At 39.7% G+C, this 16,568-nt stretch overlaps 1 protein-coding gene across 7 annotated transcripts in view; it reads right to left on the reverse strand.

Moving 5' to 3' along the window:
- adgrb2 (adhesion G protein-coupled receptor B2) overlaps positions 1–16,568 on the reverse strand; it is a 318,655-nt gene that overhangs the window by 113,422 nt on the left and 188,665 nt on the right. For all 7 annotated transcript variants that reach the window (XM_074613905.1, XM_074613901.1, XM_074613900.1 and 4 more), the window contains 2 exons: positions 7,237–7,398; positions 157–321 (listed from right to left, as the gene is read on the reverse strand). In XM_074613905.1, the coding sequence (XP_074470006.1) occupies positions 157–321; positions 7,237–7,398 (327 nt within the window). The remainder of the gene's footprint in view (positions 1–156; positions 322–7,236; positions 7,399–16,568) is intronic.

The following is a 16,568-nucleotide window of genomic DNA, read 5'->3' on the forward strand; positions in this document are numbered from 1 at the left end:
CGAAACAGACTCGCACGCCAAATTGGGTCCCAACCCAAAAATTGCTGGTATGTGGAATACGAATCAGAGAAAACCACACAGATGCCTTTAGATAATACATAATGGCGTTGGAGAGCACGTGAGTGTGAATACTAAGCGTTGATTTGTACACCTTACCACTGCAGGAAGGGTTGGTGCAGTCTCTGCTCTCCTGATGGGTGCCCTTACATTCAGCCCAGCCGTGCACCGACGCACTGCAGCGTCTCTGCCTCTGCTCGGTCCCCGTGTTACAGGTCACACTGCATCTCGACCAAGGCCCCCACTCTAACCACTGGCCCTCCACTGGACAGAGGGAGGGGGAGATGGGAGCAGATATGGAGACACAGGGAAATCAGGATAAATCAATCCAAGTTTTTGAAGGATAGGAAAGAGGACGTAAGGGACAAGAAAGGGCAAAGGGAGAAAAGACACAGGGCAGAGAAAGTGAGTAGGCTACAAGTAGACAGGATATATATAAATTACTTTTTGGTTTCCCCATAAATAGCAGCAAACAAACACACTTCACGGTCCTATAGACATTTTAAATATTTCAATCTGTTATGAAATAGCTGAATACAATTCCTTTCATGCTTTGTTTTAAAAGAGTTCACACGGAGTACAGACGGTGCGATTTTCATTCAAAGTGTTATTAGAAAGGCACCACATTTCAACTCTTGACTGGTGTTTGTGCAGAAATAGATGAATAAAAGAATTTCAATACAATTTCAGCCCTGCCTGTCAGACGATGCATGAATACCAAATAGCTTAACCAAAGCCTGATGATGACACACACAGGTGTAATCAAAGCCCCCTCTGTCCCCTTTAATAAGGGAGCGTTGCTGGAGTAATTGAGTTGTCAAATAAAATATCCACAATGCAAGAAAAAAATTATGATAATCAAAAACAGGGAGATTAATCATTTATAATGTGTGCAGTCAAAGATTTTTTGGTATGTCATCGACTTCAAAGCTGGTAATAGACAATTTTGAGGATCTGTGTCACAGAAAAGAACACAATGTTCTGCTGTGAAAATGCACGACAGCAGATGAAAGTCAGTGACAAATAAACTGTCAGTGAGTTCATTTAATTTATTTCATCAATGTTCTTGACACCAATTTTTGATTAGAACTCTGTGGTTCAAATACTTGATGAAATAACCAATTACTGACCTGTGACCATGCCCATTTATACTTCAGAACACTGTTGAATAAAGGGACATCATATATTGTTGCTAGTTTCTAATATTTGCCAAAACATTGTAGACCAAAAAACTGGTTTGAAAATACACAAATCATGTCCTTTGACATCTTAAACAACATGCTAACAAAGCACACTTGTATCCTGAATGGTTAACGAAAGTTTGATAATGCATCTGTATTACTATCGTTCAACTGCATTATTAATCCAGTTGAATATCTTGAGGGGATGATATCTAATTTTTTCCCTGTAGCTGTAGTTACCATTAAAGAACCATTTTGTAACTGTTGTTTTTATTGTAATATTGTCACACCAATCATGGTGGTTTCCTAAAAATTACGTTCCCATATAACAAAACTGTATTGGGGCGGCTGTGGCCCAGAGATAGAGCAGGTCGTCCACCAATCGGAATGTTAGCTCCTCCGACATCAATGGGTGAATTGAGTGCTTTGAGTTGTTGGAAGACTAGAAAAGCACTAAATAAATGCAAGTCCATTTACCATTTAGCATAATGTTGATTAAATTTCCAAGGAACATATCTTCTTTCCTGGATTATGTTTGTTTTTGACGTATCACAAATACGTTTAATCAAAGTCCGCGTAGGGAGGAGGTCGGGGTGGGCGGATGGATGGGTCAAATACAATACTTTCACTCAGGAGGCCGGTGTTTGTGTCCTCTTTTATTTATTTATTATTATTATTTATTTTAACTATGATCTTTTACTAAAACTAACCAAGTAATTTAGTTCCCTAAACCTAAATGTAATTGAGAATGCAGTTTAAAAATGGCAAAATTAAGCGGTTAAAACACTACAATGAGTATGTAAGAGGTATAACAAGACAAGACGGGCTGGGGCTAGTCAGTTAGCATTCTAATTTCAGTAGATATCTCTGTAAAACAATACAAAAGACGTCTTTAACATGATGTCAACGCTGTAACCTCTTCACAGGCAGTTGATAACGTTAGTTCATTTGAACTGAATTTGAATGTTTTAAACTAAACTTCTGGCAACATCTTACACATTGCACCTTTAATGTATCCTTCAGTCAAGCCGAGCTGATGTAGGTTATTTTTTTCGTGTCTAGTGACCAACCTATGCTGAGAAGAACATGTGAAGATGTGTGGAATCAATTAAGTTAAAGCAATGCTAACATTTAATCATCGCATACATTTTAACAGGCTACTGTGATACGAAAAAGAGAGGAAACCTGTCTTTACAGTCATGCATAGCTATTGTGTATGTGCTGTAGGACTGTACAGTATGGCCTGTCTATTTGGCTCTATATTAACAGGAATAGCAATTCAAAGTGAGAACTGTTCTTGTTTCGGCTCCAAATGATATATTGAGGCACACATTCTGGCCTACACACTGGGGCTTTAAGTAGAAGAGAAAGTGAAGTACAGTGCAGTAAATGTATTTGTCTGGTTCTCCCAAGTGGGAAAGCATTGCCAACTCTCCTTGGTAATGTGGTCAATCACGCTGTGTGTGGCTCATACAGCGTCCCAACTATAGCTGGGGCCAACACTGTGTTGGGGGGGGATGACATACACAGAATGAGCTGTGAGCTAGAATTTAAGTGTGAACGTGACATTTCCCATGTGTAATTCTTAGTAATTAAAGTGACAAAGTCTGGAACAGTTTCCAAAACGAGAACAAACCATCTCCTCATCTTTCTATTATTGTGTAAAAACGCTTGCTCCTCAAATACAGGAACACACACGATTGCACCAAAGTGTAGTTAAAATATAGCAGTGATGTAAGAAGCTTTTTGTAGTGTATATAGATATACCGTAAGTGGCAAAATAACGCATTTATAGCAAAATTGCACCCAATTCAACTGCTATCAAGCCATTAAATAGGCATTATCGGTCGCTATAAGCACCATAGATGTGGGTCATTAGGGGCCTACTATGCCTACCGTGTTGTAAAAGTGAAAGCAACGCGTTCTAACATGTTGTAAAACTGAAAGAAACACAAACGAAAAGGCTTCTTTAGGTTTAGGCAACAAAACTACAACTTCTTTAGATTTAGATAACAAAACTACAAATTCTTGGGTTTAGGCAACAAAAACACTTAGTTAAGTTTAGACAACAAAACTACAACTTCTTTAGGTTACGCAACAAAACTAAAACTTCTTTAGGTGTAGGCAACAAAAACACTTAGTTAAGTTTAGGCAACAAAACTACAACTTCTTTAGGTTTAGAGAACAAAACTAGAACTTCTCGGGTTAAGGCAACAAAAATACTTAGTTCCTGGGTGAAAACCCTGTGTTTTGTGTCCCATCCATCGCCACCGACCTCAACCCAAAATGGAGTTTCAAGCTGTCTATAGTACAGCGCCTTACTTCCGCTTTTGTTCCTGTCATAATTACCAGTCGCTAGAGGTCGCTGTTGTGTTATTTTATACCTTTTTTCGGTGATCTACCATGTGAATAGATGATAAATCCTACTAGTGGGTGTAGTAGGCCCCTATTGACCCACATCTATGGTGCTTATAACGACCGATAACACCTATATAAATGCCTTACAACAGTAATCAGCTGAAAAGTTGCACGAGAGGCACAAAATTACATTAAAACAGTTTGAATCATCAGCAGGAACTACTGTATGTTAAATGCATTAAAGGCAATCTACACATACAGTACATATGCGAAGACACAGCTGAAATAAAAAAAAGTACCACGTCAACAACAGCATATTGGAACGTAGCACAGGATCTCTCTTGTAGGAAGCTGTTTTCTCGCCAAAGACACAAACTATTAATTTGCATGTAATCAAGACATAAACATTAAGACATGCATATGCTTGGCTATGAACTGACTGTTTACATTGTGAGAAAAAGGAGGCATAAAGGCAATTCCCAGCCAGCTCTCTGCCTACACATGAGTGCCTTTCAGTTCTTGACGATGGCTCATATAAAGCCATCGTCTGATACGATCAAATTAATTATTCAGGTATAATATTTTTGCTGGTTTTAGTCTGTTTATTTGATCCAACAGCTGTGATATTAACATTTGCAGGTCTGCCCACATATGCATGTATTTGTTTCATGTGGCTACATAAGAAATAAGCCACTGTGAGGAGAGATAAGGAAATATAGTAAAAGAGTCAATTTTGATTAATCTCTACATGGGTTTAATACACCGCAGTATAGACAGTATATGATGTATGGCTTAGTATACAGTCTGAGTATATGGTTTGCATCAGATCCAATCACACACACACACAAGATCCATCAAAGCTCTATTTTTCTATGCATGGACGTTTTCCGCCAAAAGGCCTATGCTGGTATTCATCATTTCAAAGGACCATTGCCTTTGAACTCCCAAAAGCACGCTGAATCTGTTGTGATAGATTCACACACTCGTACACAAACGCATAAACCATATGAGGACACACATACACAGATTTCCTCAAGGCCCTTGAAGGAAGAGCCTCGCCATTCTCCCAAACCCTCTCTTTCCATCACTGTTCCCAAAACAGCATGGCAAAACATCCCGGAGGCCATACTTTGGATTACGACGTCTCCCTATATTCCTCCCTCTCTGAGGCACAACTTTGCACAGCCTCTTTGTCTGGCAATGGGGACAGTTTTGTTTTATTTAAATATTAACCTTATAAAACCCTTGCTTTGAAAAACAAAAAAAAAAGCCCCAAAAAATAAACAAATAAATAAGTATTAGTCAGCAGGGAGCATGAGAACACAACAAGGCTCCAGAAGCATTCACATAAATATATATAGGAGTCTATACCTTAGTAGCAATACATAAAAAGCACTTACCCTGTGATAATTGCTCAGCCTGTGAGTGATTACATACTATACAAGCACACAAACTCTCACGCAAAGCAATTCAGAAAATAAAAAGATTATTGTTCAGGATGCAGATACCAATTTTGTCATAAACCGTCTTATGTTTTAGTGTCTGTGCGTCCATTAATGCCATTATCCCCAAAGTTATGTAGAAACCATTCACATTCCGCCTGCACGGAAAGCACGTACCAAATTAAATCGCTGAAATAAATATTCCTCTCTAATGTCAATGCTTTCAAAGTAAGTGGTTTTCTAAAGGGACACTTGAAATACAAAATTAAAACTGTGCAGTGGCAATGCATATGCCTGAAGTGTATTTTAAGTCTTAAAATGCCCATGGCTTCTCCCTTTGTGCTAGATTTAAATTGTACCCCAATGAATGAGTTAGTATTTACATCTCAGCGCTGACATCTTCATCTAGAAAGCTGCTCTGTGATAGGCTATTGGTCAAAACCTGCCCCACTGTCTCTCCAGAGTCTGCTCTATTGAGACTTTATTTCAATCGCTGCTCTGTCCTTTTCCACTCCAATGCAGCCTGATAAAGATGTTTCAGCTGGACAGTCTGAGCCAGATTGGAATAAAGTCCTGTGGTACCCTCGACACCAGAATTAGATGGGGCTGCACCAGCGACTTATTGCTCTTCTTGACATGGTATAGACCTAACAGGTAATCTCAGAGACAATAGCTGAAGAGCTCCAGTGCAGGACGGCTCAGCAATCTAAACCAAGCCAACCATGGAGGAAGAACAGAAGTCCAACCTAAAGGCTTTGCTGGGCTACGACCCCTCAGGATGGCCGAGTGAGATATGATAAATGGGCATGAATCCCGCGGCCGACCAGAGATGAATATGAAACTGAAAACTAAACTAGTGAGGATGCAGGAGGTTTAAGCAGCGAGTATAAGCAGGCAGGAAAGATGCTGCATTCACGCCACATCAGCAGACTGGTAAAAAGTTCCCAATATTCCAAATGGGAAGTGCATTATACCAAGTCGGTTACTCCCATTGCTAACCTCATCATGCTTTATCCTAAATTAGCTATTTGCATTGTGTTATGTGTGCTACATTTGTCGCAGTTCATTAACAAGTGAAACAAGGTACAAACAAAAAAGTGTATAGCTCCTTTGTATAACATCAGTCAACAGTAGAAAAAAAATGAGAGGAAGGCAATCATGTCTAGAAGGGAGCGCGTAAATTGCGAAATCTGATCTGGGATCTGCAAAAACTTGCAAAAGCTCTTGCGAGAATTGCTGTCAAACGACGTATCTTAACCTTAACTATTCATGATGAAATGCCTAACCTTAACATTCTCGCGAGAGTTTCCTCAGTTTGCTGGTTCCCTTCATGCCACTACCGTTTTGAAGCCTCGAGTTCGGGATTTTTTGCTTTTGCCGTCTTGGTTTTTGGCCGTCACTATCTTGTGTTTTTTGCAACCAGAAGTGACACGAAAGGGTGAAGCTAACCAGAGGAGTCGCCCCCTGCTGGCTATTAGAAAGAATGCAAGTTTAAGGCACTTCTGCATTGGCTTCACTTCTCAGACCTGGAAGTTGCCCACTGCTTTGAATAAATTTGCGCAGGCAGGGAACCAACTACCGGGATCCTATTAGCATCTGGCAGTCGGTCTGAGATAAACTGTTGGATAGCCTAAGCTACTGTAAGCTATTTTATTGAGTTTCCTTTTAGCAAAATGCTCTGAGTGAATTTGAGTTCTCTTTGGTAAACAGTTACGCAGTGTATAGATCTAGGGCTTTTATTGTGAAAGGTAAGAACGGAATGAGTGGATCTGCAATGCGCTGCCTTTGTCAAGGTTGAAAGGAGTAATAAAGTTTGCAATCTTGTCTGTATTGTTGACACATTTGTAGTTCCTTTCATCAAGTATATCATAACTGTCAGATATTAGCAATACATATACTTAGAATTACAGGAGGTCGACATGTACAGTTTTTCCCACTCAGCTGCTCGTAATTACAGTCTGCACGATGTGACATGAATGCAGCAGTAGTCCAAATTTGGTCACTACAAGAGCCGTAATGGAAAAACACAAAATATAAATGCATATTAATATCAATTCAAAAAGCTGTCACAGTAACCCAGTTGTTTTGATTTTTGTGATTTGGAAGAAAAAGAAGAAGCAGAAGTCATGCATGAATAGGCGGGAGAGGCAAAGAAAGAGATGTGAGAGGTGTGTCATGTAAATGGGGATGGTACTAACCAGGACACACTGCTATGTTGCAGAGTTTGGTCTGAATCTCGGGCCGTCCACAAGCCACGGCCTCGCCTCCGTTCACACACTTCCTCGTTCGCGTCCTGGAGCCCCGCCCACAGGTCACAGAGCACAGACTCCATAACGACCACTCCTCCCACAGCCCATGCACTGCAAACACCCACAACATGGGGATGAGGAATGAGAGGGTTGGAGCATCCCATCGCAGGCAAGAGAGTTAGAGAATGAGAGAAACATGAGATATTAAATGAGTCTGAGAACATTCCTTAAAAAAAAAAAAAACATGGAGGAGGCGACTGTTTGACCTCCACAAAAAAAACAACATTCCAGTTCCAACGGAAAATACTGAGAATGACGCTGCACTTATATGTTGCTACATGAAAGAAAATGGAGGTTAGAAATGGACGCTTTGGTTTTTTGAAGTCATGCAGCTGGAGTCATGACAAGGAAATGAATGTGGTAAGTTCGCTTCTGAAATTATTAGAGCTTTCACTTACGATATAGAGTGAACCAAAGAATCCAAAGACTCCAATGACTTCAAACACTTCAAACACCAATTAAAACATTAAAAATGTTTCTCATCTTCCCCCCCCCCCCCCCCTTTATTGCACATCTCACCCCCATTTGAGCAACAGAGGACAATGAAATACATCAAAATAGAATAAATGAGCAGCGCAAAAAACTTTGCAGATAATGAACGTGACTTGAAGATCTTGCGATGCTGCTTTTTACTGAAAGCTAGATCTTGCAGGAATGCGTCTACTTGATCTGTGTAGCAGCTGTGTGACACTGTGCAGAAGAATAATTGCGAAAATAATTCGGAAATAATGATGGAGAGACAGATATTAGAGGAAATAGAATACTAAAGAAAAGCTCAACAGGAGACTCCAAAGAAGAAAAAAGATGACTGACGGGATTGGTTAATGAGTGTCAAGAGAGGAAACAATAAAAAAACAGATAAACGTGACAAAAAAGAGGAGATTATGAGCAAATATGAAAGAGCACAAAAACATTTAGGCTCAAAAAAGTTTGAAAAAAACAGGGGCCAAGAAAAGGAGGAGGTTATTTTGAAAACAGAAATGTTCAGCCAGATACCAGAGGAGATTAAGCTATGTTGAAAGAGATGGAGGAAAGAGAGAGAGAGGAGCAGATTTGGAGAGATGCTGAAAGAAAGATAGAAAGCAAGATATAGAGACGGGGAGGGACAGAGGGAGGGAGGGAGGGATGGAGAGAGAGAGAGAGAAAGTTAGAGACAGCAGGATGGAGATTGCTGGTCCTGTGTTGAGCAAAGCTAAATAAATCATGGCGATAAATAATTAAGTCTACTCTGTGAAGGAAGGCTCAGAGGAGCAGGAGTAGAAGGCTGAGAGAGAGAGAGAGAGAGGGAGAAGACGGTGGTCTTAAAAAGTACAGAGATATAGAGAGACCATAAATAGTGATGAATCCTTAAACTCAGGAAAACATGGTATCAGTGCGTCTTGAAGCTGCTGTACAAAGTAGCTATATGTTGCAGAGAGAATGAAAGCATCAAGACTGTATCCGGTGATACGATTGTGTTACTGTTCATTTTAACGGAATGCTTTTTCAAGCTCAAACGTAGGTCTGAACTGAAGTAAGAACACAGCCTAGTTATAACGTAAATGTTTAAGTAGAGATTTACATACCGCTAGATTTAAATTGGGTTCCACCGCACAAAGAAATGCGTACGTAGTTGTTAAATATTTATGTATAGGCCTAGTAACTGTTAGGTGTAAGTGTTGCTGAATCAACAGACAAAGCCAACATGAGCTTGCTGGTTAATATCTAATATGGGCTACATATCTGTGAGGATCACCATGCTGTTTAATAATGATTTTGAATTACATTTCCCCAAATAATACAGCACAACTCAAGTTACAAAAGTTGTATTAATAACTTTAATTAACCAAATAGCGTCGGCTAGGTTAACATAACCGGATATTTGAATACTACTAACTCTGAAACACATTTTCTTTTTCTCTTAAAATCCGGGTAAAGTAAAATCAGAGATTCTTTTCTGCACAAATTATCCATGTTAGAAAATAAGTACTGAAAACATGTGCAAAGACTGAACTATATAATACTGAGTTGTGGAGTTAGACGGTTCAACTGTTTTTCTCCATTTTCGTGTTCAGGTTTTTTTTTAGGCGGGCCTGAAACAGCCTGAAATCACTATGTAAGCACATAGCATCAGGGGTTCTTCCACTCAATCGCAAGTTACTTACCACAGTTCCACTTTAATTTTTATACTTGCCGATTTTTTTAATCATTTAAATTTGGCTGAGTGGTTAATAACACATTTTTCTGTGGTGTGACAAACTCAGAACACATTTTCTTTTTGCTTTACCCAGACTTTAATAAGTACTGGATTTACAAATAGCTGGTGCAACCCAATCCTGAACTTTACATATTATTGGTGTTGACATTCCTTTTGGGATTTGTCTGTCATACCGTAGCCAACAACAAAACTACCAGTCCCAATTTTATTTCTTTTAAACACACTATTTCATGGTTCAAAGTGTTCAACAGCCTCCAAATTAAAGATTTGTGAGCTTTGAAATTGCAATTTGGTTCGACCCGCTGGGAAAGTTGTGTCTGTTGAGCAGTTGTTACTGATTTGAAAAGGTGGTATTTACATGCAGCACGATGGGCGATGCGGTGTGCTGAAGTATGTCATCCAAAAATATACATGAAACAAGTCTTATTTCCAAAAAAACTCAATTTAATAAATAATGATAAAAATAAAATATAACCGGCTTCCTCAAAGTGCGAGCAGATTTCTTGGGGGTATCTCATCCCAAATTGCAAAAAAAACTCCTCAGGAGACAGAGGCAACTTGATACAATAACAAACTAAAAAGAAATACAAATCAGGCAGAGTTCTGTTTTTTTTTTTTTTTTACTACAACACTACAAGATTGCTTGTAAGACATTACTTATTCATCCAAATCGAATCTCCAATCTCTCAAGCCTGGTACAAGTGTATCTGAAGCCTGACTGCGCAAAGCCAATCAATTAGCCCATAAAATCAAGCTCGAAGCAGCTTTGGGACTAAGACACATTTAAAGGAGAAAATATCCATTGAGATGGAGACAAGAGTAGAAACAGATAAGCAAATTAAAGAGGTAAAAACATGATAAAACGTTCTCAGATACTGGGATTAGGATTGTGTTACACCACCTATTTGTGACCGAGTAAATACTCCCCCGTTGAGTGACATTTCCAGTCATAAATAAAACAGCACAGGGCAATTATATCAAATATGTTGTCTATCTTGACACCAACAGCTGCATTACCATAATACAGCTTGTCTCTTAGCTCAACTGTGCACATTAAAACGGAGCTTATTGCCATCAGGGTTGCAGTTGCAGAGGGAGGTGGAAAAGAGCATGTTTACAGCAGCAAGCACAGGGAAAAAAAATAATTAAATAACAAACTGATCAGTGCTGATCAAACCACTAAGTGACAGATCTGCGTCTCGTAACACCGGGTCGTGAACTGCAGAAATTCAGCTCTGTGAGAGGTAGATAAAAAATTATATAGCTGAAAAAATGGGGAAGCACATATTTACTCTGACCTGGGTTTCTGATGCAAATGCAAGTAAGCTCAGATGAGAGAAGATAAAATGTGCATACACACTTAGTGGAGCACACGTTCACAGCTCCGCAGAGAATACGGATATGCGTAATGAGGATGCATGACTTCGTCTTTAAAATCTATGCAGTTATTAAATATACTCATGTATGTAATGATGCATTCTGTATGAAGATATCAACTTTTGATTTCTTACTTGAAGCTTTTGCGAATGCATTGCCTATAATAGGACATATGCATCATATTGATCCTAAGCATTACCATCATTAGCAGCAATTTCATCTGGGGTCATAGCACAGCAAAGCTGCATTATTTAAAACGTTGTATTAGGGCGTGTGTGTAAGTTTGTGTGTTCGCCATCTGCATGAGTTCATGCCTGCATCCTTGCATGCACTCTCAAGTCTCTCGCTTGAGTGATTACTGGAAGTGTGATGTCGCAGCGTTTGACTACGCACTGACCCAGGCGTATGCTGTATTCATAATGCACCATTGTTCCGCTTCATGTTTTAAATGTCACTGAATCTATGGTAAATGAGCAGTAGCTAAACAGAACAGAAGTAGGGGGATACTACTTCGCTTTGCACGCTTTGGGGCATGAACGCCTTCTACTTCAGCGCATATTAAAAAAAAGAAAAGAAAAAAAAAGTTAATTTGCCGGACCAATTACTGCCTAGTTTGCTTTGTCAAGAGCCAGACCATTACTTAAAATTGATTATCTGTATCACCTTAATTTAGGAGTTTTGCCCGTGAAAAAAACGAGGAGGAAAAAAAATGTCCATTTTCACTTCATTGGCTTTCTGTCCAAGCTGCTTTTCTTTGATGTTCCCTAACTCGTGCAAACGCACACATACAGGCATGCACATAGATGTGCCCAGAGACATATCCACCCACACTCACACTCATAACACATCCATACTCCTAAGCTCCTAAGCTGTGTGCACAAACACAAATAAATGGTAAAAAAAAAAAAAGAAAAAAAAAGCAGAATAGAAAATTCTGGCAAACCAAAAAATTAAGTATGCAGACTGCACTCTCCCCACCTCAGGATACTCTGGGAGAAACTGTGAAAGCGTGTGCACGTTCACTTCCGCCTGTGCGTATATATTTGCGATTGCGAGTAAGTGCATAAAGTATGAAACAGAATAGAGGATGTCGGTTAAAAACATTTCACTTGCAGATCTTTCAGATGAATCAGGAAAGGTTGGCGCGACCGGCCGTCACGTTTTGAACATCAGGGTTGCAAAAGGCCCAGCTCATGCTTGTATGCATGAACTGTGCCTCTGCATGTTTACTCCATTTTTAATCAATGGAGTTGTTTGATTTTAGAGCAAACCTATTGACGACATTATGGACACTGAGAGTGTTACATTAGCATGTTAAGTGTTGTTTTTTCTAGTGTGTGGGGTACAAAATTGCGATTTTAGTGACTGGATTTTCAAGTTCAAATTACTGCAGTCCTGATTAGTGTGTGTGCTCGTGTGTCTGCTCTGTGGACTGTACTATGTTTGTTTATGATTTCCCATCGGTCCAGAAGACAAGGCTTCAATCCAGCAGCAAAGAGATCAACAAATCAAACAAGCATGTAGATTCTACCCCAAATTAAGTCAAAGGAAAAAGACAAAAAAAAGACAATTATTTATAAAAAAGTCAACCACATCAAGTTCATTAAACACTTTTATGTCTATTTGCTACCACCACCAAATTCCCAGTCTGCTTGAATTTGGTGTGATCCCCATTCAGGCAATCCCAGGAGTGCCCCTACAACCCTCCAGAACCACGTCAGGAAACATCAGAGGAGTGCGGGAAAAAAAAAATGAAATAATAAACGGAACATAACACAGTAACCAATATCCCATCAAAGGAGCGGCTGAGGATATTAATATCGACACTGAATGGAAAATGAGGCACTTAGACATACAAATCGCGTTGGTACATTTGCATAAAAACAAGATTAGCATATGCACCGACAGGGAAGGAAAATGGTCCTCTCGCTTCTTGTTTCATTTTCGTTTTTTTTGAGGGGGGGATTGAAATGCGTCAGTAAACACTCACGGAAATTCACACGTACAGAAAATGCAAAAAAGAACACACTGGATTGCACTTTCAGTATAATGGCACTTAAATATCACTTAAATAACAATAGACAAAGCCAAACAACACTCAAACCTTAAGCCAGCACAAACAATAAAAACTACACATTAATATTTCAAACATATCCTGTGCATGCGGATGCACGGATACCTTGAATGACACTCGGGGAAACGCACACAATAAGTGGCACTCATTGAAAATGAATGAACACATTCACTAAGGAGTGAATCCACAAAAGCGACACCTCACACAGAAAGGTTAAGTCTAATTTGAATGTCTATACATTTTTAGTCACCGATACGTGCACTATGTGCTTAGCAGATAAGGATGAGCCTATTCAACCCCTTGGATGCTGCTTCCTATAAAAAGTCCAACATCCACTAACTCTTAAGCAACTAGTGGAAAGGCCTTGTCTTCCTTTTGGACGCGACCGCCAACCTTGGTGACCCCCTGTTCAAACAAACTGCAGCAAAAGTGCCCTCGTCGATGTTCCTATGGTAGATAAAACATGATAAAGTGCTCTCTAGGGTGCCCTTCCAGTGAGAAAATGTGATGAAAGGTCCTCTACAGTGCCCTTCCAGTAGAGACAATCTGATGAAATGCCCTCTAGGGTGCCCTTTCAGTAGAGAAAACATGGTGAAGTGCTCTCTAGGGTGTCCTTCCAGTAGAGACAATTTGATTAAATGCCCTTTTGGGTGAGGGCATGATGAGAAAACATGATGAAGTTCCCTCTAGGGTGTCTTTCTAGTAGAGAAAGTGTGATCAAGCGCCCTATAAAGTGTTCTTCTGGTAGAGAAACCATGATGAAGGGCCTTCTAGGGTGGCCTTCCAAGAGAGAAAGTGTAATGAAGTGCCCTCTGGGGTGTCTTTCCAGTAGAGAAAACATGATGGAGGGCCCTTTAGGGTGTCCTTCCAGTAGAGAAAGCGTGATGAAGTGCCCTAGGGTATCCTTCTAGTAGAGAAAGTGTGATGAAGTGCCGTCTGGGGTGTCCTTCCAGTACAGAAAACATGATGAAGTGACCTCTAGGTTGCCTCTCCAGTAAATAAAGCGTGATAAAGTGCCCTCTAGGGTGGCCTTACAATTAAGAAAACATGATACAGTGCCATATAAGCTACCTTACATAGTTAGAAAACTTTCGGCGATCTGGTACCCCACCCCGCATGCAGCTGGAGCTCGTTTAATTTTTTTCCGCTGCTGCCCCTCAGACAGCCTGAGTCTTCCACTGGCCTTGTCCAATGATGGGGCTCTATAAACTTAGCGGCTCAAGCCCAATAACTACACCACATGCTGTGACACTGACATTTAGACAGTAGTGGCCCCACTTTTTCTTTGAGTTATCTGTCCCCGGAGAAGTTATGGGCCCTGACTTTTCATTTAATAGTCTATCCTCAAACGCATCGCTGTCATTATTAGAATGGCTGTGTATGGAGGCCATTGGTGCCATTTTCCTGTGATGCACTCTCTTAGGTATCACTGGGATCAGAGAGGTTAGCCTAGAGACTACCCACTGTCTGCCAACCACAATGGCGGGCTTTCTTCCTCTCTGGCAGTCAGAGGACAATGCAGGTCTTTTTGATATGCTCCTTAGACAGGCCCACGGCCAGTCCCCTATCGCTACGATAGTCAGGGAGCCAGGACATCAGCGATCACTACCTTTGTCATATTCTGGTGCAAAAAGCCAGTGGAGTAGACGGTCTGATAGCATATCTGGCTCAGACCTGATTCCCTTGATTCTACTGGGTAGCCAAGCATGATTGATATTCCAAATACTCTCGTCACAGTGGAGCACCGAAAAAAGATCCATTGTGTCCTTTTTTGTCAAGTGATCAAGCTCAACATGTCGACTGTAGCTAGTGTTGGTCCATTGGCCCATGTTGGTGTGAACCCCAGTGATTCAGGTTTTTTTTTTTGTCATTTTCAAACTTGTAGTGTTTAACCTCAACCAAAGCTGCCTCGAGTGACATCATTCGTCAGTTTATCAGACTTCACAGTAGTGATCCTCAAGACCCGTAAACAGACTTTGATGTGTAAAATCATTGGAGATCCCCCTTTAAGAGGTTCCAACTAAGACGCCTCCACACACCTAGACATCCTCAAGTATGATAATAAAACTGAAGAGCGACTTTGCTACTTAGGAGGCTAGGAGATTCGCTAGACCACTAGATGATTCGTCTATTGCAGTTTTATCCTGTGGTTGGGGACTGAGCATGAGCAGTGGATTAGGGGAGGGAACGAGGCCAGGCAGGAGAGAGCCAGTGCCATACAGGATTTCACTCCAATTGCAATCAGGACAACCAATCAAACCGGAGCAGGACAGGCAGTACTTCACGATTTCATCTAGAAAAGACCTACACCGGCAATCAAACCAGAGCAGAACTCAACACTATGCCTTTGTGTAGCAAGCAGATAGGGTTCAATACACTCACCCTGATTGGCAGAGCATGTATGCATATTCTATTTATGTATTATATTTGATTTGATTCGTTAAATATATACAGTATATATAGTATATATGTCATATGTCATAACTACAGCTGCTACAGCTTTTGCTTCAGAGGAATTTGTTTTTTCATTTTAGATGCAATGGCGGCTCCAAAATATATTTAACAAATCAAATTAAATATAACACATGAATAAAATATGTACATATATATATATATATATATATATATATATATATATACACATAAATAAAATATGTACATATATATATATATATATATATATATATATATACACACACATAAATAAAATATGTACATATATATTTATAGTAAAGTAAGATATTTCTATAGAAGGATATATATATATATATATATGCAAAACAAATATATATACATACATATATATATATGTATGTATATAATATATATCCTTCTATAGATATATCTTACTTTTCATTGTAAATTAAAACATCTTCAGAAGTCTGCTAATTTTGCTACGTTTTAATTTTCAATACTACACTATCTGTATAGACAAACAGTAAGTAGACACTGATAGAGATACAGTATAGACAAGACAAGGGGAAATGCGAACAATGCTGAGAGAATAGCGAAAGAGGAGAGCTAAAGATAGAGAATCCAGGCAGTATGAACTCTGAGCTGTGGCAAGTCTAATAGACTTGCTGACATCGAGCTTAGGTGTCACGTCTGTCTCCCCGTCTCTCTCGGCCGGCCAGTAGTGTGAATTGAAATGACAAAATGGCATTTTCATTCTGTAGGTTATTTTCTGCTATGCCGTGGTTAGATTATGTTTCAGCTGAGCACATCCCATGTGATCTGTGTGATTGTGTGAATGTGTGCAGACCGCCTACCTTCCTCGAAAGTGACAGAGTTCCATTATTCATTATTCTTACAGCTTTCTTAACAAATTGTAAATAGACGAGTAAATGCTGCATGGGTGAGTGAGGTGCGAGGCAGAGAGCTTATGGTTTAAAGCTGCATTTTTTAGTCAAATTTTACATTTACATAAACAAAACAATACAAAAACAAGGCCTACATTATATCCGCATGTATTTGGACATCATTTTTGCAACACTACTAAGCCTTTTTCACTTATTTTCTCAACTTTTAATCTCTACTTAGGGTCACAAAGGCCTGTTGCATATCCCAGCATAC

Source organism: Sebastes fasciatus, chromosome 17 (assembly GCF_043250625.1).
Source record: "Sebastes fasciatus isolate fSebFas1 chromosome 17, fSebFas1.pri, whole genome shotgun sequence".
In the NCBI taxonomy this organism is placed as follows: domain Eukaryota; kingdom Metazoa; phylum Chordata; class Actinopteri; order Perciformes; family Sebastidae; genus Sebastes; species Sebastes fasciatus.